The 21,349-nt window shown below is 41.0% G+C and overlaps 3 protein-coding genes across 5 annotated transcripts; 2 read left to right on the top strand and 1 right to left on the bottom strand.

Moving 5' to 3' along the window:
- Positions 1-5,538: 5,538 nt before the first annotated feature.
- LOC102704984 (transcription factor LRL1-like) lies at positions 5,539-11,016 on the top strand. Of its 2 annotated transcripts, none has more exons than XM_006655811.3 (10): positions 5,539-5,618; positions 7,791-7,835; positions 7,926-8,579; positions 8,665-8,757; positions 8,859-8,954; positions 9,040-9,201; positions 9,325-9,390; positions 9,769-9,834; positions 9,942-10,010; positions 10,777-11,016. In XM_006655811.3, exons 3-10 carry the CDS (start codon positions 7,935-7,937, stop codon positions 11,011-11,013), a joined length of 1,434 nt encoding a protein of 477 aa, XP_006655874.1. In that variant the 5' UTR covers positions 5,539-5,618; positions 7,791-7,835; positions 7,926-7,934; the 3' UTR covers positions 11,014-11,016. The 2 variants fall into 2 exon arrangements, with proteins under 2 accessions (XP_006655874.1, XP_006655876.1); XM_006655813.3 differs by having other exon boundaries at positions 7,791-8,364; positions 8,464-8,579.
- Positions 11,017-16,347: 5,331 nt separating this feature from the next.
- Positions 16,348-17,309, top strand: LOC102704708. 2 transcript variants are annotated; one of them, XM_015838447.2, is made up of 3 exons: positions 16,348-16,653; positions 16,766-16,911; positions 17,003-17,309. In XM_015838447.2, exons 1-3 carry the CDS (start codon positions 16,468-16,470, stop codon positions 17,106-17,108), a joined length of 438 nt encoding a protein of 145 aa, XP_015693933.1. In that variant the 5' UTR covers positions 16,348-16,467; the 3' UTR covers positions 17,109-17,309. The 2 variants fall into 2 exon arrangements, with proteins under 2 accessions (XP_015693933.1, XP_006655873.1); XM_006655810.3 differs by having other exon boundaries at positions 16,367-16,653; positions 16,766-16,890.
- Positions 17,310-18,059: 750 nt separating this feature from the next.
- On the bottom strand, positions 18,060-20,700 carry LOC102705169 (pectinesterase-like). The gene is made up of 2 exons (XM_040524801.1): positions 19,443-20,700; positions 18,060-19,035 (listed from the first exon to the last, which is right to left on the bottom strand). Exons 1-2 carry the CDS (start codon positions 20,524-20,526, stop codon positions 18,350-18,352), a joined length of 1,770 nt encoding a protein of 589 aa, XP_040380735.1. The 5' UTR covers positions 20,527-20,700; the 3' UTR covers positions 18,060-18,349.
- Between the last annotated feature and the right edge of the window lie 649 nt (positions 20,701-21,349).

Below are 21,349 nucleotides of genomic sequence, written 5' to 3'. Positions count from 1 at the left end.
TTTTAAAATAAAAACAACTAAGACATATATATCAAATGTTTTCATTACTTTATTTTAATAACATGCTAATGATATTTTTTTAATAAAATTTTATTGCAATGCACGGGTGATATGCTAGTGAAACGGTAATATTGTTTGATCTGAGCTCTGAAAAAGCAGCACAAAACTAGAAGCATACTCCCTCGGTTTCTGAAATATACAAATTTTAATATAATAATTGCATCATACTACCTAAAGTATCTTTAAAATTTAACAAGTCACAACAAAATAAAAAATAACACCTTTTTATGGGAGTGATAACTTGAGAGGCAAAATAGCACTAATTAATTCTGAAATTAAGCTTTGTCATTCAAAATATATTCCATCATTGTATTGTGTTGATGCAATTCTTTTGCTTCGTAAAACATGCGGACATTTTGCTGATATTTAAAAAACGAGGGTAGTATTATGTGTAGTCCAACCTCTGCATCTTCATACAAAGCAAAACCTCTGTACTGTAGCGGACATATGTTTTTTTTTTCTGTTTCTATCCTAGTTTGAGGTGGATCCACTTTTTATTATTGGGAGTTAACTTTTTGATAAATCTTTAAGAGACTAACCTATTATTAACACCTCAAAGTCTTATTAGTGATCCAAAAACAGAATTTGGGAATATTTTTTTAGCATCTGTTGGTGATGATCTTAACATGTTAAAGTCTCATTAGAAATCCTAAAAGTGTAATTTTGAGATAAAATTTTAAGCATCCTACACCAATTTTTGTGGTTAGGCAAAAGAGGCATAGGGGCATTTTACCCTGCAATCCTGCATGCGAAATTGTGAATGATGAGGACGAGAGAGGCAAGCATACTGAATTAGTGATGAACTTTTCATGAAGTTGCTGCAGACTTTGCTTGTAAGCTAGTGCTAGATTTGTAACCGGTTCCGGACCACCGGATGATTAGTTGACCTGCTACAGCCGCCGTGTTGCTTTTTGACGGATTATTTTTCGCTCTTTTCGTACTTTTATACGCATATTTTCTGAACTAATAAACATAGTATATTTTAAGAATAATTTTTACATATAAATTCACAATCTTATATCTTTAAAGCGGATTTTCAAATTTATCGTTTATATATTTTGTCTTTCATCTTTTACCTACGAAAGAACATATAGTTTGATGTAGTATCTTACTACTCCCTCCAGTTATTAGGGATTGGTTTGGACAATGACATTGTCTTGTGAATCTATCAATGTGTTTTTCTATTAAAATACGTAGTACTTTTATTAAAATATTCATAGTACTAAATTTTTAAAAGTTATCAATATATAATTGCTAAAAGTTTGATCAACCAAAACGACAAAAAGAATATAGAAGGGATTATATCGATAGGAGCTTATTATTCTTGACGTTGGCTGTGGATTCATGCAACGAAACCTCTTCTTTATGGAATGGTTGACGACTAACACAATACTAATATTATATTACAGATACAGATCAATCAATTAACAATTTTGTCATCGTCGATGAAACCAAGCCACAACCACCAATTCATTTCATTATCTAAAAAAGCAACTACGAATTAAACACAAACCCCGACCGCAATCCATCAGTGGTTGGATCCGCCTCGAGATGCGTGCGTGCATCTTCGATCCGGCCGTCAATTACCTGATTAGTCAAAGGGGTTAATTAGCCGCGTGGTTAGTTAGCATCCGGATTAACTAGTTAGCCCGAGTTAATCCCAAAAGCCAACACGATTAGCGGCGAAACTACCGCCTCGCGGCCGCCGGACGACGTGGTCAGTCCGGCGAGAAATTTGGCGCGAAACGCACGCCCACGGCGCCGGTGCATGCATGCAGCAACAGCCGCTAATTAACTAATTAGTCTGTTCAAAGCCGCGTGGAATTGGCACTGGCACGTCGCCGTTACAGCCAGCTCACAGTTAGCCCTCTCCCTAGCTAGCACCGTGCTTAATCTTAATTAGTTAATGAGTTGAAATTAATCTAGCTTAATTCTACTCGATTAATTATATTACTGCTTCTGCTTTAGCCTTTCTGCTTCTTGGATACGATGAGACTGAGAGTGAGCTGAAGTTGGCGATAGCTAGAGGGGTTTAGCCAAAAATTGTTTCTCCCTTTGATTCCATAATTCTTCACATTTCAAACAAAGTTAAAGTCAAAAACTTGGACTAAATTATTTTTTAAAATATGTGGTTCAGAGACAAGTTTCATAAAATTAAAAATTATAAATAGTCAACGATATTGGAGGTCGTATGGTTACCAAACCATCAAAATTTATGGCCAGAAAGCACTTTCTCCGTCCTAAAATATAGCTATATAAGAGCAAGGCTAATAATATAACCAACAAGCTAGTTATAAGAATTCTTATAACTTTTTTTAGCCCACACATATACTAGTTAGCTCTTCATCATTAATGCAGGACCCACGTGTCACTCTCACAGAGTTTCTTGGTTCCTGTGCCCAAGCTGGCTACAAGCTAACAGCCTGCTTACACTCTCTCATCCACTCTCTTCTCCACATAAACATATAACCAGATTATAGCCTGTTATTATACTTGCTCTAAGTACCTGTATCTGCTCCATCTGGACACAATTTGTGTGGTGTTGATTTAGTTAGATTAATGAGTTGATTGATCACCGGTAGGCATGCATGCATGCATGATGATTAGGTCAATCACGCGGTTGCTGATAATCTAGTGTAGCTGATTACTAATTGCGTGCACCCGAAAACAATCAAAAGCTAAGCCCGGGATTACGCATGAATTAATGATAGCCTGGGTATTATATATATGCATGCGTCACTAGAGACAGAAAATTCGGTTGAAAAGGGGGCCAGCCATGGCGTGATGCAGTGAGACATGGCTCTAAAATGGTAGTAATTAACTAGTCGAAACTGCAACTTTAAAGAGCCCTGTCTGCTTCACTAAAACTAATTAAACAGAGTTTAATTATTTACTTTTGTTTTTCTTAATTAATTGATTAATCAGCTGCCCACCCTGATTATTGACATCTTCTGGCCCTCCCTCCAAACAAGATACAGGACTGAATCTTGGTAGGCCGTACTACTCCACTTAATTTGCACTGATTAGCTGGTCAGTGATTAATTTGCATCTGATTATAGATCATTCTGTTGAATTCTGGTAGAAAATTATATAGCTGGTGAGAATGCTAATTTCATTCATGATAAAGGATTAAAATGCAATTAAGGTCGTGTTCTTTTCTTAGGTTAACTAAAACAGATTTTTCATTTTTCGTACGCACACTTTCCAAACTATTAAAGTATATATATTTTTTAAAATGTCGTTTTAATAAATCATATTAATCTAGTTTTAATTTTTTTATAATTAATAATTAATTAATCATATAGTAATATATGGCTGCGTTTTTTACGTGAGTTAATTGACCCTCTGCCAAGCGTGGGACGAATATAATTTGGTAGTATTACAGAATCGTTGCTTTGACTAAGGGAGAGACTAAATTAACGACGTCGTATCGATCGTAGGTGACAACAAATCAACAATCCTGTTGGGCTCCAACTTTTAGGTTTTGCCAAATGTGGGCCCAGTGAACCGAAGAGCACTAAATGGGGCCCACCTGCACAGCCACGTCATCACAAAACCTAAACCTGGTCTCAGGACTCGAGCTACGTGACATAATCTGGAAAAGCCTTTTTCTTATTCTTAATCTCACTCTGGCCCTCGATGTTTTGGTGAATTTTGTCAATGAATTTAGGGGCTGTTTAGTTCCAAAAATTTTCATCCAAAAACATCACATCAAATCTTTGGACATCTAAATAACATAGATAAAATGAAAAACTAATTACACAGTTACGTGAAAAATCATGAGACGAATCTTTTGAGTCTAATTAGTACGTGATTAGCCATAAGTGCTACAGTAACCCACATACGCTAATAACAGATTAATTACGCTCAAAAGATTCGTCTCACGGTTTACAGGCCAACCGTGAAATTCATTTTTTTCATTCCTGTCTGAAAACTCCTTTCAACATTCTGTCAAACGTCTGATATGACATACAAAAATTTTCATTTCATCAACTAAACACCCCTTATATCCCCCGACAAACCTCACAGGTAGATGTTGGTACTACAGAATGTGTACTGGTTTGATTTTTTTTTACTTTACCGGATTATTGTCGTGGATTATTTGTTCTATATAGTGGATTGAAAATTTAAAATTGATAGAAATATTATTGACAAAAGAAGTAAAAATTTTTAGAACGACAAGAATACGTCCGTTAATAAAGAAATCAATCATAGGCTCTCATAATAATATCATAGCAAAGTAGAGCTAATTTCCATATTTAGCCTTTACTAATATAGTCACTGAACCGATTGCATACTTGTTGCGTGTCTCATTTTCTTCGTCGTGCCAATATATTTCCTCATGTTCAATTAAATATGGTGACGGTTTAATATCTATAAGATACAAATGACTCAGCTTGACGTTCTTTTTTTTTTGTTTGTTTCATGCGCATGTCAGTAGCTAGTTCCAAAATACAATACGGGTGCCACCGAATAAAACTTTTAACGCACGTCTAACTACAGTACTACACAAAAAGCTATAGAGGGTCGTCTTTTTCTCCGAAAAAAATCAAACAACATATTTATAAATAAAAAATAATTTATAAATAGAACGTTTATATATTTATTATTAGTGATCATTGAGTTAAGATTGAAAAATAAACTATGATAAAAAAATTCTAAAATCAATTGTAAATTTAAGGTTAAAGATTTAATTTTTTTTCTTCTATGCATAAGAAAAATCACGGATGTTCCAAAAGAAAATTGACCCGTTGATACTAAACCCAACATTTACTTAAAAAAGAGATGCATGGTAAGAAAAAAGAGCAACTAAGAAACTTATTACTCTTCACTAGTCGTGGTAATGGATTTAATTTTTTTTATAAAAATTAGAGTTAGATCCAAAATACAGTGAACTGAATTTTTATAGACTTTTTAGTTTAAAATTTTAAGAATTCAGAACCCAAACACTTTGAACACAAACCTTGCCCATTTCCTCCCTTATTCTCGATTACCATAGTCGAGAATAAAAGACGCTAATATACGTGAAAAGAAAAGAAACAACAAAATGTCTTAGGTCCTATTCAAAAAGATGAAAAGCAATGCAGAAAAAAAAGAGAGAGACGAGGTTAGGATTATTTGTTCTGTTCCACCCAACCCATCACCCAAACAACCCAAAAAAAAACCTATAAACACCACTGCAAAAAATAGAAAAAAAAATGTACACAAGCAAACAAAAAGGCTCACATTTTCAGAAAAATCCAGCACAAACCAACCACTGCTCCTTTCACGCGCGCCCAGGTGCCTCGTTCACCGACACGTGGGCCCAAGTCTCTACGGGCCCCGCACGTCAGTGGCAGGGTCACGTGGCCCTGGCTCGCCTCTGCATCAGCAGCAGCCGTCCCGTCCAACGCGTCTTCAGTCCTCCCCTCCGCCGCAGCCAAGAAAAGCCGCCCCCTTTTTCTCTCCTCTCCTCCTCTTCTTCTCCTCCTCCTCTCCGCCTCCGCCCAGCGCGAGCGTCTCCTCCTCCGGTGGCCGGCTTTTGGTGCGCGGCGTTGGCGGCGCCGCTCTCCTTGTCGGTGAGTCTTAGGTTTGGTTCTCTCCTCTTCTTTTTTCTGTTTTTTTTTTTTTTGTGCTGGGTATGGTTGCATGATGTGGATAATTTGTACCGCGGATTGGGAGGTCTAGAGGGGATTTCTTTCTCTTCTTGCTTCTTTTTTTTCCTCTCTCTCTCCCCTTTCCAGCTCTGTTTTCCGGCGATGGCGGCGGCGGCGGCATGGTGATTACCGTTTCTTGATGGGGGGTTTAGTTTTGCGAGGGGGAAGGGAAGGGAAGGGAAGATGCGGCAATGTATAATTGTGGGCGATCGTGTGGGTTCGGTGATTCGGCTGGTGTGCATGTAATGTTTTTTTTCTTTTCCTTCAAAATTTTCTGTTCCGGAATTGATGAAGAAGGATTTTTGTTGATCGTGTCATTAGGTAAAAAAAAATAGTTCTATTATCGAATTTGTAGTTGCGTGGTTTACCAAGAAGGGTTATGGACTTATAGGATGGTTCTAAGTACAAGCATGCCGGAATTTTCATGGGGATGATATCATTTGTTTGTAGAGCTCAAATTATCAAGAACCTTTTTTGCGCATTATTGGGCTTTTTAATTTTTTTTACGATGGTAAATTCAGGAGTATCGGCTAGGCTTTGTAGTGCTAGCAGATGGAGTACTAAGATAGTTGTATATTTCCTGGAACTGACTGTAAAAGTGTAGTAGATAGTATAACTGACTACCTAGATATATATCACCCCATCTTATTTTAGCAAACATTGTCGCCGATTTTTAACACCATTTGACCATTTATTTTATTTAAAAACTTTATACAGTCACAAATCTAATAGTTAAAAGAAATTTAGTCATAAATCTAATTATAATAAATAAATAATAATTACATGAGTTTTTAGTCATGCGTCACCAAATCACGTCATGTTTGGGACTTTTTGTTTACTGCATCATATGAACTCCCTCCACGCCAAAATCATACAGTACATGATTGGTTAAATGTAAAACTAATATTCTGCGTAAGCACATTTCCGTAAAATCCACTGGTCTGATATTAATTGTTGGTCAATATATTCAAAGTTCGACTTATATACAAAATTAACACCATTTATCATCATGTCGATTTTGTCCGTAGTAAAAAGCACAAGGGTTTTTTCGAGTATATCAAAAAACTTTCCAGTCATCTGAAAAGAGTGAAATGCCCCCAGCCTTTTCTATTAAACGCAACGATATCAATCTCCTCACATTCATCAGTCATCACCCTAAAGTACGTATCTTTCTTTTCTCCGGCCACTCTCCCTCCCGTACACGGCAGGGATGGCCGGCCGGCCGGCTGGTGAGCTCCCCCTTGCGGCGGCCCAGGATTGGCTTCTTCTCCTTCCGCCGCCTGGGCTGATCTCCCTTGAGCAGGGTCGCTGTCGCCCTTCATCCTCACCGGTGAGCATCCGTCCGTCCGACCGACCATCCACGTCCTCTTTTCTCGTTTTGCTCTAATCCACGCACTTTTTTTTTCTCTTGTGGAATATGCGTCATGAACCCTGGATAGGTGCTCTTCTGGATCTGGCTTGATTTGCTAATAATAACCTTAAAAGAGAGGAAGATATTGAGCTGGTTTAATTAGAATGGATGATGGTTTCATGGTAAAGTTACAAAGAGGTTGCTTTCGTCCAAAGGTGGATGGATTCTAATTTACATGGCTGGTTGTAGGAGAGAGTTGCTTCATTTTCGCAAAGAAAATGTGTTGCTAATCTGACTGTAGAACAAAACAGAAAATCAGTCATAATAGTCTGCAGCCCATCAATGAGAATCGTCTTACTAGTCGTTTCTCTTTTGGTTTTGTCATCACTGTTTATCACAGACAATAATCAAATATGCTAGTTGACCTGTTTGTCACATCTCTGCAGTTTATAAGGAAAATAAATAATTGTACACCATTGAAGAATTCAAAATCACTTTAGGAAATTCTTGTATTACACTGAAAAGAATATGCCAACAATGTATTTTAGCTGAGTGTATTGTTTTAACTACATGCATTAAAAAAGGATCACCCTAGAAATATTTTAATACTGGCTTCTTAAAGTGGTTAACGCGTGCTACATCCCTGACTTTATAAGTAGCTATTTTAGTTTTGTGTGTATATATACCATTAATTCCATTTTTTTCCATCAGACGTGAATAGATGACAACTTTTCTTTCCACAGGGTTGACAATTTTCAGCACCAGAGAGAGTACAGCCTTTGCTATTGGTACAGGATTATCAGTTGTGAACACTTTCTGTTTCTAGTGGTCACTCTCTGTATCACTTTTGAGCAGAGGTTGTGAAATCAATCTTGCAGGGTGCTAGCATGGACTACTCTAATGGTTACATGTGGTCTGACAATTCAGCTTCTGAAAACTATAGTTTTGTTGACGGTTCAGCAGAACCATATGCAGAAGAAGGAAGCCTACAACCTTCAGGCTATTTTATGGGAACGGGATCAGATCGCAGTCTCAAAATCACAGAGCATGAAAGGATCCCCACTATGCTTGCCAATGGATGCTTGCCATACAACACCCAGGCTCATGCATTATCTAGCCATGTTCTATCTAAGGATGAGCTCCCTAACAATCTTCTGGAGCTTCGACAGTTACAGAACAACAGCAATCTGCAAGGCAATTCAATTCCGCCAAGAGTTCTCCAGTGCAATTCGACACCTGGATTATTTGATGCAAAACTGGATACACCTGGTCTTGCAGAACTGCCACATGCTTTGTCCAGTTCAATTGATAGCAATGGTAGTGAAATTTCTACTTTTCTTGCTGATGTGCATACTGTTTCTTCGGCGCCGACTTTGTGTTCAACATTCCAAAATGTTTCCTCCTTCATGGAACCAGTAAACCTAGAAGCTTTCGGTTTTCAAGGGACACACAATACTGCTATGTTGAACAAAACAAGCCATCCAAATGGGAGTCCCTCTCTGTTTGATAATGCTGCCATGACATCACTACATGTAATGATCACCAATTGTCCATATAGAGATAGCTGCCATATTACCTGCTTTGTTGAAATTTTTTTTTGTTACTTTTGCAATACAGGATAGCAAAGAGTTTATCAATGGTGGTTCTATCTCCTCGTTTGGTACTGTCCTGCAAGCTTTAGGAGCTGGTGGGTTGAAGGCTCAACAACAGGTTTCAATTTCAAGCTTTACCACTAAACATCAATTTCCACAACTGCACCTTATTATCCACTCGATTCTAACTGTACTGATGAATCAACTTTCATACTGCAGGAGCAAAATGTCCGGAATATACCTCTCCCTACTTTCACATCTGGTAGCCGTTTGGCAGTCACCGATGCACAAGGGCCACCACTCCCTTCATCAAAGGTTCTATTTGCATCTCTTGCAGTGTTTCACTTTCTTTCTCTTTAAATTTATAACTCAGTTGAATTTTATGCATGAAAATGTCCAGATACCACCATTGATCCATGACCATAAAAGTGAGTACCCTATTAACCATTCTTCTGATGTGGAACCCCAATCAAATTCAGCTCCTGGAAATAGTGCTAGTGTGAAGCCACGTACAAGGGCTCGCCGTGGACAAGCAACTGATCCTCATAGTATTGCTGAACGGGTGAGTTCTTTTATAAGATCAGTTCACTTTGAAACAAATCAAACTGTTGCATGATATATTTGATATTTTCATTTGTGTGCATCCATAGCATGGTTTTAAATAGAATTTCACCCTGTGCTGCAGCTTCGTAGGGAAAAAATTTCAGAAAGGATGAAAAATCTCCAAGACCTTGTCCCAAACTCCAATAAGGTACCTTTTTGTGTTCTGTGTCACCACAAAAATTCAATTTGCTTTTCTCCCCTTGTAGTATGCTGTTGCAATCATATTCACAATTATTGGTTGATAACAACTAAGATCTTACAAGGGGATGAAATGTGCTTGGTGGGAATTGACCAAATGGGACAGCAGAATCAAGTCACTTTTTAGATCAGCAGATAGGGCATGTCCAAATATTGATCATTTGGTGGAGCCAACACATAGGCATTAGATGTTATGGCATTATCTTTGTTTCAGTGAGATGCAATTTAGAAATTGCAATTGTTTTTTATTTATTGGCATCTATAGAATAAAAAGTATAAAAATTTTAGTTTAAAACTCCTAACGGTATGCTGTTTTTTATATGAGCAGGCAGACAAGTCATCAATGCTAGATGAAATAATTGATTATGTGAAATTTCTTCAGCTTCAAGTCAAGGTAGGTTTATGTGGTGGTGGCAAGGGGTGTGTGTGTTGGGGTGGGGTGGGGGGTGTGGATGGTAGCTTTGCTGGTCACTGACATCCTTCTTGAATTGCATATTTCAGGTGTTGAGCATGAGCAGGCTAGGAGCTCCTGGGGCAGTTCTTCCCCTTCTCAGGGAATCTCAAACCGAGGTGTGCAACTTTTCCTGTTTCTTTATGTTCTTGAACTGAATCCATGTTAGAAAGATTCATTAAATGTAGGATGTTCCATGTTAAAATTTATAGAGCTTTGTAAACAAGTCATATCATTTCAACCTCAGTTATTTTTTTCTTAAATCACAATTGAAAACAAACAAATCATACCCGTCCAAATACTCATGGTCATTCCATGATTTTATACAACAATTGCCTTTATTAATTTATTTGCTTTGCCAGATTACTTTTGAATTGCCCATTATTGCGACCATTGACATCAAGACAGGACACATGAAGACATACCTTTGCACTTACGTGTGAGGGGAACAAACCTTCTGTGATCAAAACTGCTTTTGTATTGTGCCATTATGCTTCAATAATCAACACTCTGAATTAATAAATATAACTAACCAAAACTTGTGCTTTCTTACGTTGGCATCTTAATTTAGCTACACTGAAATTAATCTATTATTTATTTGTAGTGCCCCATATGTATATCCAATTTTGAGTTCTCAACATCCTAGATCAGTTCTACTGTAGTCCATAATATAGTATTCTAATGGAAATGGAAAGATCTTTATGTGCCATTTGCATTGTAGTCCTAATTTCTATCTGAGATTTGCTTGGATCTCCTCTGGCTTTCATTGAGCTGGCTCTAATTTAACTTAATTTGAGTGTCCAACTGATGAGGCCATGATTCACCTGGGTCTTGTTATATCTAAAATAATCATATACTCATTGTTATACTGTTGACCTTCTGCAGTGCCACAATAATCCATCTCTGTCAGCTTCAACCATTTCACAAGGACTACCAGAAATGACAGACTCAGAAGATAGCTCTGCCTTTGAGCAAGAGGTAGTGAAGCTGATGGAAACAAGCATCACCAGCGCAATGCAGTATCTTCAGAACAAGGGCCTCTGCCTGATGCCTATTGCTCTTGCTTCGGCCATATCCAACCAGAAAGGCATGGCTGCTGCTGCAATCCCCCCTGAAAAATGAAAACCGAAAACGTAAACGTATGCTACATCCATTGTCATGGGGGAACAACTGCAGAAGACATAACTCCAGAGATTTTGTGGGTGAACTGAAATCCTGGGGGAATAAAACATAGGAAGTTATCTGACTAACTCAGGCTTATGACAATCTACTCTATAGCTGCTGTGTGCCTGTTGCACATCAGTTGATGTTTTTTTTTTTTTTGTATTGCATCCGGATGCTAATTAGTTAGGAGTGTTTCCTTGATGTAAATTGAGTCTTATCTATATGTTTTTTTATTGTGCATACAAAAGCACAACTTGTTCTGATTCACCTTTTGCTTTCTCAGGCCTAGTTAGTTCCCAAAAAATTCATGTTTACCTGTCACATCAAAGGACAAATTAATATAGCATTAAATATAGTTAAAAGAATAACTAATCGCACAGTTTGGAAGGAATTTGTGAGATGAATTATTTGAGCATAATTAGTCCATGATTAGTCGTAACTGCTATAGTAACTCACATGTGTTAATGATGGATTAATTAGGCTTAAACATTTATCTCGTGGTTTCAGGACACCCTATGTAATTAATGTTTTAATTAGTCACTAAAATTTGATCGAACATCTGATATGACACTCTACCCAAAAAAAATTCATAAACATAAACAAGCCCTAAGTTATGGCTGATTCACCTACACAGGAGGGATACGGATTCTTTGTGGTTGTTATTGTAACTAGAAAAGTGATGTTCCGATTGTACTGCAGTGATCCTCTCGAGTCTCGAGTTAGTTGGATTGCATGCGAAACGGATGGCTGCGATTGCCTGCAATCACAATAGCAGCTCCACTGATGCAATAGGAGAGTAGCGAGATCTGCTTGTTTCTGCATCTGATGTGCACTATGCGAGACTCGATGCAAATGGCTGACCGGGTCGATTTGCCATCTAAATTCTGCTTTTGTTTTAATAATTGTGTTCTCAATCTATCTTCTCTTTTTGGTTTTTTTTTTCCTTTTTTAGTTTCTGTAAAGGTCGCCTTGTTGAGACAGCGAGCCATCTGCAAGTCTCTGTCACCTCTCAGCTCTCAGACCTTGAAATTATTAGGATTTCACAATCACAAGTAACCTATAGTAGTAAATCATTTTTGCAAAAGCAGCATGACGCTTGAAGTGTACTCCATCTTAAAGTTAAGTAAGCTGGCTAGGATAAGATTTACTATATTCTATAACCATGAATCTAGACCGATATACAGAATGAGATTTGACATATCATAAGAACATAAATTTGAACAAGGGTTATGTCTAGATTTATAGTTCTAAGATGATTCAAATAGTAGATAGCTATATTTTAGTACGAAGATGGTCTGCCCGATACCATAAAACATGCCGAAGTGTCAAGAGATCAGCATAACTGACATAGGCCTCATTCTTTACTGCCCAATAACACTAGCCGCTTCTTCGATATCCGTTAGCATACTTTTCAAACTATTAAATAGTGTGTTTCGTGCAAAAATTTTATATAAGAAATTTCTTTAAAAATCAAATAAATCAATTTTCAATTTTTTACTATTTAATTCTCAATTAATCATAATCGTATTTCTAATTTTGTGTGGGCTAATAAAAAAAAGTTGAAAAGAGCGGGGCCATAGTGTGAAAGATCGCCGACGAAATCAATTTGTGGAAACCATATGGAGCGAACGATCTTGGGAGAATATCATTTTAAGAATCGTTGATCGCACTTAGCGCGCGCTGGAGTCTTCTTTTTGTAAATCCGTCGTAAATATTCTTCTGAACTATTCTTGATATAACACCTGCACACGCTGGCTTAGGTTTTAGAAAAAAGCCTTGTCGTTACACCCTAAATCCTGATACGAACTTCTTGCAAAATAATTTACAAAAGGATACTAACTAGTAAACACATCCATAGTAGTAGGTTTTACTGTTTTGAGTCGGGGAAGAATAGCTAGGAAAAGGAGTAACGAACGACATCATGGATTTGGATAGATTACCATGTTTATAACTAAATTCTGCTGCAACATATCACAAGTAGTAAAAATACGTGAACAATTGGAACATATAACAATGATTGGGGCTTTTCTTAACATTACTAAAAAATTTTAGTATAAAATTCTGGTATATTGGACTTCAAGATATTAAATTTTTACGCTAAAAATATAGTTACTGTATCTCAGTATACTTTTTAAAAGAATGGTAAAAAAAACTCAAATGATAAGGATAGTACTAGGGCTTGGGCTGACAAGGGATCATGACCATGTAGAACCTTGAAAGGTACTCCGTACGTAAGTACTGCAGACAAACTACGTTCAACACTTCAATCATTCATGCGGTTGCGAGCCTCTTCAGGCAGTTAAAATGCGCCAAAGAGAAGTCCCTATGCATATTGTCTTGGCATGCATAAGTACTACTACTGTCTATGCATGTTGTATGATTTTTGTTCATGTCTCCATCATCATTCAAACGTAGCATATACTGCCAATTGAGCTTGTCAATTCTATTCCGATATAAGTTGAGATGGGTAGAATGTGATATTTTACCATCCAAAATTGCACGCACCAAGCGGTACCATGCATTTCAGTCAATTCTAGCTGTTCAAAGGCCATTCGAATGAGATGGCAGCGGGTCGGGTAAATACTATAACCGTAACTTTTACCGGTCCATGAGTATATCTGTGGATATAGTTTTGTATCCACGAACACGTCCACTAGGTACCCGTCGGGTCATGGGTCCTATTAGGCAGAGACAAATATCACATCATAGTGATCACAACAGCAAGAATAATTTAAATCTAACACGTATTTTCACCATACCAATAACAAACGGCATATATCAACTAATTAAAACAAATAACAATGTCACATCTCACACGCATATTATTGTCCACCATGTATTTTTTACCATGCACATGCATATTATTAGAAGTATGGAATTCACGAGCCACAACAATATTATTATTGTTGTTCGTAGTAATATTTGCATTAGGGTTATTTTTATCAAGATGTGTTTACAAAGTGCAATTGTGGGATTCTTCTCTTAACTTTTGAATATAAATTGTAGCTTAAGTCTAAACACTTTTTGCTCTCAAAAGTGATACAACTGGCCTAAACCTAGATCGATCATCATTTATACCCGTGTTACACAAAAGATGTGAACCCTACGAGAAATTGACTCCTATCCAATCTCTACGCAAATTCTTACTCAATATCTTCAATCTTGTGCTCCATCAAAATTCAACTCCTCTTTCCATATTCATACAAATCCTTTTGATATGTCATATGGAATCCTCATCTTCATGTGCATTGTTCTATAGTTTGAGTCTCTCGCATGTTCTTCTTGATCATTGGACTCCAACTTCTCCGAAATTAACTCTAGATCCGTCACCATTATTGCTCCCACGGCCTAAGATACACCACATGAACAAATAATGAATGCATATGAGTTCTTTCACAACTTAACACATGCTTCCTCCATCCTATAATATACGGCGTAACTAGCACTAACTCAAACACAAAGAGTTATAATCATCTTCTCGTTTAAATTACCTAAATATATGTATGTATACATGTAATGCGGTTGGACGTTTTGTTGTTGAAGAATGTGGTAGTTAATGCATGTTTGCATCCACGTTTTATATTATGGGACAAAGAAAAAATAGTTATATCTTATATTATGAGATGGAGGAGCATATGAACGGTATATCACACGCATACAGAACATCTAGAAACCATAATCATTAAGCAATCACCGTGAAACATAAATTATCTCAAAAACCGATTATGCTCTGGAGTCTGCCGTTCCGACCGTCAGGCTGCCCAGTCGAACCGGTACTCATGGTTGATTGACATTGTTTATAATTTTATAAATTCAATTCAAACACATAACTTTTTCGTGTTAAACTTAGGGGCTGTTTAGTTCCCAAAAAATTTTATCCAAAAATATCACATCGAATCTTTAGACATCTAAATAGAGTATTAAACACAGATAAAATGAAAAACTAATTGTACAGTTATGTAAGAAATTATGAGACGAATCTTTAGTACGTGATTAGCCATAAGTGCTACCGCAATCCACATGCGCTTATGACAGATTAGTTAGCCTCAAAAGATTTGTCTCGCGGTTTATATGTCAGTCGTGAAATTCGTTTTTTCATTCGTGTCTAAAAATCTATTTTAACATTCGGTCAAACGTCTGATGTGACGTAAAAAAATTTTCACCCGCTGAACACCCCCTCAATACAACGCATCAAATCAACTGTCCAGAACAAACTAAATCATCCACGATTTCACGAGTTTTACTACACAGATTAACCATTGACCCAATAGATAATAATTAAGATGACTAAACACTTGTTTAGTAATTATGTTTTGCACGTCACAGGATAAGGGTTAGCAATTGGACTGTCTGGCTGATTAAGAAACATTATCAACAACTGCAATGATAACGTTTTCATGACAGTGGGGTAATGACCTGGGGTCCAGCCAACCCAATGAGGAGATTCATGGAGCGCAGCGACAAAACCATCAGCTGCACCATTGCTTCTTCCATGCATCGATCAAATTTCAAAACAACAAAACAAGGAAGAAGACAAATATGTGAGAATTTTTCTTTGATGGTGAAGCGATACCTTATATTAATGATAATAAGAGGGATTATACGTTCCTGGTTCAATAAAGTCGTTGATTTTTGTGAAAACACATCGAACTTATTGCCAGCTGAAATATAAACTCCTAATTAATATCCGGACCAACTAACCGCTCTGTCTTTTCACTAATTATTATACTTACATGCCAAAATTTGAATTTTTATTCTTAAATTTAGAGTTAATTTTAAGGTTTTTCACTGATGTTTATTTTCTAACCTTAGATCGCTAAGAATATATATAAGTTTTATCTTTAGATTTTTTTTTATTTGCGAATATGTTGTTTGGCTTTTTTCAAACAATCACTCGTATACAACTATATATTTATGGACTATGCAAAAAAGTAAAAATTATCGGTACATATAAGCCGAAAGTGATACAGCAGAATATAGTTTTTGTACAAAATTTTTACCCATCTACTTTTAACAGTTTAAAGACCTGAGAGTTAAGAAAAAACTAAATTATTTAAATCAGGATGAGTGTCAGCAAAAAGAAAACTAAATTAATCGTAAAATAAAGTTCTAAAATTTAAATCTGGCTACAGTTCAAGCAACCACAACTCCACAAGTAGTACGACTTTACGAGCTTTTTAACACCAAAAAATATGGCTCATAAATGAAGTTTCTCAGCGACAAGCAAGCAACACTTTAAATAATTAACACAGTGGAGGGAATGCGACGAATCGGGGCTCTAATCTGCAATTAAATAACCCTTCTGCTCCTTCCTAAGTTCTTATGATTAGCACACCCCACCCCACTTTTTTTCTTCCACTATATTAACCTCTTCAGAAAGATGAACACCAAACCTTCTCACCAGAAACCAAAATGGCAACCAGGAGCTGCTCCTTCCTCCATCACCAGCTCCATCCTTCCTCCATGGAGGCCAGCAGCCCAAGATTTGGCACCAGGAAGGCAGCAGCCCTAAGGTTCAGAGCTGCTTCCTCCCATGGCTGCAGCAGCAGCAGCAGCTCACCACCACAGCTCTCCTTTGCTGCAACCGCTAGCAAGAAGGCAAGCCTGTCCTGTCCATGATCAAGAAAAGTAGTTGTGTGTGTGTGTGGGTGAGTGATCTTTTCCCAATTAATTAACTTTTGCTCTGAACTTTTCTTGTCTGAAATTGCAGGTGTTCGAGGACCAGTTGAGAGGGATTGTGTGCTACAGAGATGAGAAGGGGGAGCTGGTCTGCGAAGGGTATGATGAAGGCCCCAGGCTTGGAATGAGGTTGCCGGAGAAGGCCTGCTTCCCATGGCAAGATGCAGCATTTGAAATGTTCTGTTCAAAAGTTTTTGTTGTTTTGATGAAATTTTGGTTGGGGTTGTCTGATCATGCTTCCTTCTGTTCCTCTGAAAAAAAAAAGCAGGCCTGTGGGTGTTCAGATCACTGATTTCATCGAGCTGGCGACGTTCCGGGTCTTCGAAGATGCTGATGTTCTTCAGCTCGAGAATGATCAGAAGTGGCAGATCTGAGAAAGAATTTATCAATAATCATGTATTGTAAGATAGATACTCGAGATACTTTTTATCGAACCGGAGCAAATCTCTAAGAATAATTTCGAGGTCTGAAGTTGAAGGATACTGAAGATGCAGTACTGTAATAGTTATGTACTATGTAATCTGTATATAGTTTGGCTAATTTATCAGCAGTAGAGCTTTGGTTTTGCCTGCTCAGTGCACCATATAAGCCATTAAAAGCAGTAAATTGGTTTATGGAGAACTTGATCAAAATTCAGAAAGAGATCCTCTCGCCTGTTTTTTTTTTTCATTCTGCTGGGAAGAACACACTTTTGTGCATGATCATTTCAATCATTGACAACATAGCCAGTTGGTGAGTTCGATTAACAAAAAAACAAGAGATCAATAGATTAGCGCCCACTGGTGATAAATTAGTGAGACCCTCATTGCCCATGTAAGAGTCTGAGCTCTGAAGTTGGTAGTTCAGACTTCAGAGTTATCTGCCTGTCGACATCGTTGGAGCCATTCAGAGTGTCCCCCCTTAACCTCTCTTTTACACCGTGTCATCATCAATAATCAGCTTCAAGAACAACCATTATTATGCTCCAGATTCTTTAGAAAGAACTAGTATGAAATACAACCATTATCACCGAAATTTGTCAGGATTTTTTTTGAAACACTATGGAGCTATTTAATAGTAGTGATATGCACCGTCTGTTTATAAGGATATTTTAGTATTTTACTGACTCAATAACTAGGGGTAATTTTTGGTATTTATGATTTTTATCAATTCTTCATTACGAGGTTTTATCCATCCATCAGATCTCATCACTACCTAGCACGTATTCGATGTTGCATCGTTCTGCATGCGTGCAAATATATAATTTTACTACTCTAAGCTCATATTTTTTTAGCAATTATACCATTCTATGTTTCTACTATAGTCAAGTGAGATAGCTGTAGAAATAGATCTAAATCATCTGATAAAAATAAATCAAATCAGAATTATTTTTACTAGTAGTAGAGAGTACCATAAAGGCACTCTCTTTTTTGTGTGTGTTGTAAACAAAAAAGAGGAAATCTGCAGTGTACAGTGCAAAGATTACTCTGGAGTCTGGTAACATGGTGATTAAACTAACCGCAGCATTGTTGAGATTTACTCGTGGTAATTAATTAACACAGGTGTAGAGTACAACAATGCATGGGTCGGGTTGAACAATGGATTTTCTCCGGTGAGATGGATGGAGTACGTGTGGTCAGACGTCGTCGTCGTAGGGGAAGGAGGTGGCGGCGAGCCACTCGTCGCCGGAGATGAGGTTGTCGACGGAGAACTGGGCCGCCTCGTCGTAGCCCATGTCGTGGAATCCGGTCCACCCGACGCGGCCGTCCGTGGCGGCGCCCGGGCCGCCGTTGCCGTACTCGCCGAAGTACACCGTGTCGGCACGGCCGGGCTCGGCGCCGGGCCAGTCGACCCACCCGGCCCGGTCGACGAGCGGGCCGAGGTAGGAGTCCATGACGACGGCGCGCGCGTAGGGGCGCCATGGCCGGCCGAGGAAGGTGCGCGTGCCGGCGACCAGCTCCGGCGAGGCGGACACCGTGCAGTTGTGCACGGAGAAGCCGGTGTCCTCGTTGGGGTCCCCCCTCGCCTGCGCCGTCAGCACGTTGGACTGGCCGGCGACGGGGTTCCTGGCGACGAGCGCGCACGCCTGGAGCACCGCCGCGGCGTTGCCGAACACGAGGTCGACGGTGCCGGAGAGCGCGCACTCGCGGTAGAACTGCCGGAACGAGTGCGCGTACAGCGCGTCCTGGTGCCCGTCGACGCCGCACCGGTACGCCGCCGCCATGTCGGCGCTCACCCGCAGCGCCACCGCCTGCCCCTTCGCCGCCCCGGCCGTGTTCCGGAACGTCACGTCCCTCGCCATGAATCCCTCGCCCGACACCCCTGCGCGTCAAAGACACAATCTTGTCAGTGCACTCGTCGTCGTCGAATCCTTCTTGGACGCTAGCTAGCTAGGGTTTTCAGACATTCTGACAAAAGTGACAGCGATATCTAAGCTCAAATCTGCGTAGATCCATGGCGAGATCGCCGTGTCATGGTGCACGTGATCGGTTTGGCCAAACATCCGCGTCACACCCACTGCGGAGTGGGGCCCACGTAGGCATCGTCTTCGTCCCCATGCATGCGTTCGGACCGGCCAAGACGGATCGCACGTTCCCAATCCGAGCATCTGCCGGACTGACACGGCGCATGCATGGCGACGAAGAAGGTGGCGAGCCGCGAGCGAGCTCACGGGATGCGTTTGCTGTTTACGAGGTGTGGATGGATGTGGATGATGGCGTGCTGCTTACCGAAGGTGGCGGAGCGGAAGGTGGTCCAGCCGTCGGCGGCGCTGCGGCTGCCGGTGATGACGGTGGTGTCGCGGCCGTCGCCGATGAGGGCGATGTTCGTCTTGTAAGGGGGGACCTCCACGTTCTCCTCGTACGTGCCGGCCTTCACGCGGATCACCGTCCTCGCCGCGCTGTTGTTCGGCGCCGCCGCCACCGCCTCCCCCACCGTGCGGTAGTTGCCGCTCCCGTCCTTCGCCACCGTGATCACCACCGTGCTGTCGTCGCCGGAGTTGTTGTCGTCGTCCCCGCCGTTGTCGCTGTAGTCGGCGTCGTCGTCGAGCAGGCGGCGGTTGTGGTGGATGATCTTGGCCACGGCGGCCGCGAAGCTCGCCGCCGATCCGCCGGGGCCGCTGTCGCCGCGGCTCGCGACGAGGGAGAGCGAGTTGGTGACGTGGGCGTAGGCGTCGTCGAGGGAGGCTTGGAGGCCGTCCATCTCCGGGCCGGACGCGCCGGCGAGCCCGTCGAGGCACGTGGCCTTGTTGGTGAGCGCCGCCGCGAGGTGGGCGCGCACGGCGGGGAGGCCCTCGCCGGGTGACGCGAGCAGCGAGGCGGACAGCGAGAGGGAGGCGAGCGTCGCCGAGTGGAGCTCCAGGCAGTCCTGCGCCGCGCCGCGGCGGAGCGGCGACGCGCCCGACGGCAAGGACGGCGGCGGTGCCGAGAGCGCGGAGGAGAGCACGGGGGAGAGCGACGACACGGCGGAGACCGCGCCCCGGAGCGACGCGAGCGCGACGGACAGGATGTTCGGCGGGAGCAGCTGCACCGAGATGGCCGACGCCGACGCCGACGCCGCCGAAGCGGTGGAGACGGCGTCGAGGTGCGCGGCGGTCGACGCGAGGCAGGAGTCCGGGTGCGGGGTGGTGCGGCAGATGGCATCGACGTCCACCGCACCCGCCGGCGTAGCCTTCGCCGCGGCGCCGGCCTTTGATTCATGGCGGTGGCGCCTGCCGTGACCGTGACGGTGGCATTCCGTGGTGGTCGCCGTGGCCAGCAGCAGGACGCCGAGGAGGAAGACGACGAGCACCGGCGGCGGCGAGAGCGTCGCCATGGCGGCGACCAAACAGCCCGGAAAATCTAGCTCGAGCCACTCGATCTCGACCGAGAGTGAGCTCGAGCTCCACCAGTGTGTGTTTGTTACTGCATGTGGCAGTTGCTGATGGTACTAGATAGACTAGTGTCAGTTGCCATTTTTGTACTCGTGGATAGAGGTGTCGGCTTGTTGCTACTTGCACGAGTACGCTCAAAGCTAGCTCCAAACTGTTGCTGAAATTCTTGACGGGGAAAAAAGATCATCCCATTAGACAGCTAATGACAATGTGATACGCACATGAACTACACGCCATTGGCTCGTCTGTGAATATAGATGGCCATATAGGACGGCACGGCCCAGCACAAATCGGACTGGGACGAAATCTGTTGGGGCCCAACCAACACGGTGGGCCGGGCCCATCCATGGGCTGCACCAAAAGCATAGACATGACCCAATAAGACTCGGGCTACGTCGGGTTGGCCAGCCCATCGTGCTTCTCAAGTAAATAAGTCTATTTGTACTCTCTCAACTCTTTGGGCTGTCTTTATATGGCTAGAAAAGTTTATTTACGTTGTGTTTCATATGGCTAGAATAAGTCTATTTTGCATAACTTTCTCTTTAAACTAAGCCTTATATGGCTAATTAGCTAATTTAAGTCCCTTGACTAATTTCTTTCATACTCTTTGGACTGGACCGTGTCGGGCCGACCCATCGTACCAAGATATCGCCCAGGCACAACCCTGACACCCATCATGTCATGTTGTGTTTGGGCCAGGCCGTTGAGCCTCTGGCCATCTATATTTGTGAAGAGTGTGAGACAACTTGTAGGCTGAGAGGAAGG

This window comes from Oryza brachyantha, chromosome 6 (assembly GCF_000231095.2).
Source record: "Oryza brachyantha chromosome 6, ObraRS2, whole genome shotgun sequence".
In the NCBI taxonomy this organism is placed as follows: domain Eukaryota; kingdom Viridiplantae; phylum Streptophyta; class Magnoliopsida; order Poales; family Poaceae; genus Oryza; species Oryza brachyantha.
The sequence above is the reverse complement of the archived record's forward strand: the minus strand, read 5'-3'. Positions and strand labels throughout refer to the sequence as shown.

Bases quoted from the DNA above. Each gene is read 5' to 3' on its own strand.
- LOC102704984 (XM_006655811.3), top strand. From the start codon at position 7,935: ATGGACTACTCTAATGGTTACATGTGGTCTGACAATTCAGCTTCTGAA. The intron at 8,955-9,039 runs GTTCTATTTGCA...GAAAATGTCCAG, and splicing joins CACCACTCCCTTCATCAAAG to ATACCACCATTGATCCATGA. The intron at 9,202-9,324 runs GTGAGTTCTTTT...CCTGTGCTGCAG, and splicing joins CTCATAGTATTGCTGAACGG to CTTCGTAGGGAAAAAATTTC.
- LOC102704708 (XM_015838447.2), top strand. From the start codon at position 16,468: ATGGCAACCAGGAGCTGCTCCTTCCTCCATCACCAGCTCCATCCTTCC. The intron at 16,654-16,765 runs GCAAGCCTGTCC...CTGAAATTGCAG, and splicing joins CTGCAACCGCTAGCAAGAAG to GTGTTCGAGGACCAGTTGAG. The intron at 16,912-17,002 runs GTTCTGTTCAAA...AAAAAAAAGCAG, and splicing joins CAAGATGCAGCATTTGAAAT to GCCTGTGGGTGTTCAGATCA.
- LOC102705169 (XM_040524801.1), bottom strand. From the start codon at position 20,526: ATGGCGACGCTCTCGCCGCCGCCGGTGCTCGTCGTCTTCCTCCTCGGC. The intron at 19,036-19,442 runs GTAAGCAGCACG...TTTGACGCGCAG, and splicing joins CTTCCGCTCCGCCACCTTCG to GGGTGTCGGGCGAGGGATTC.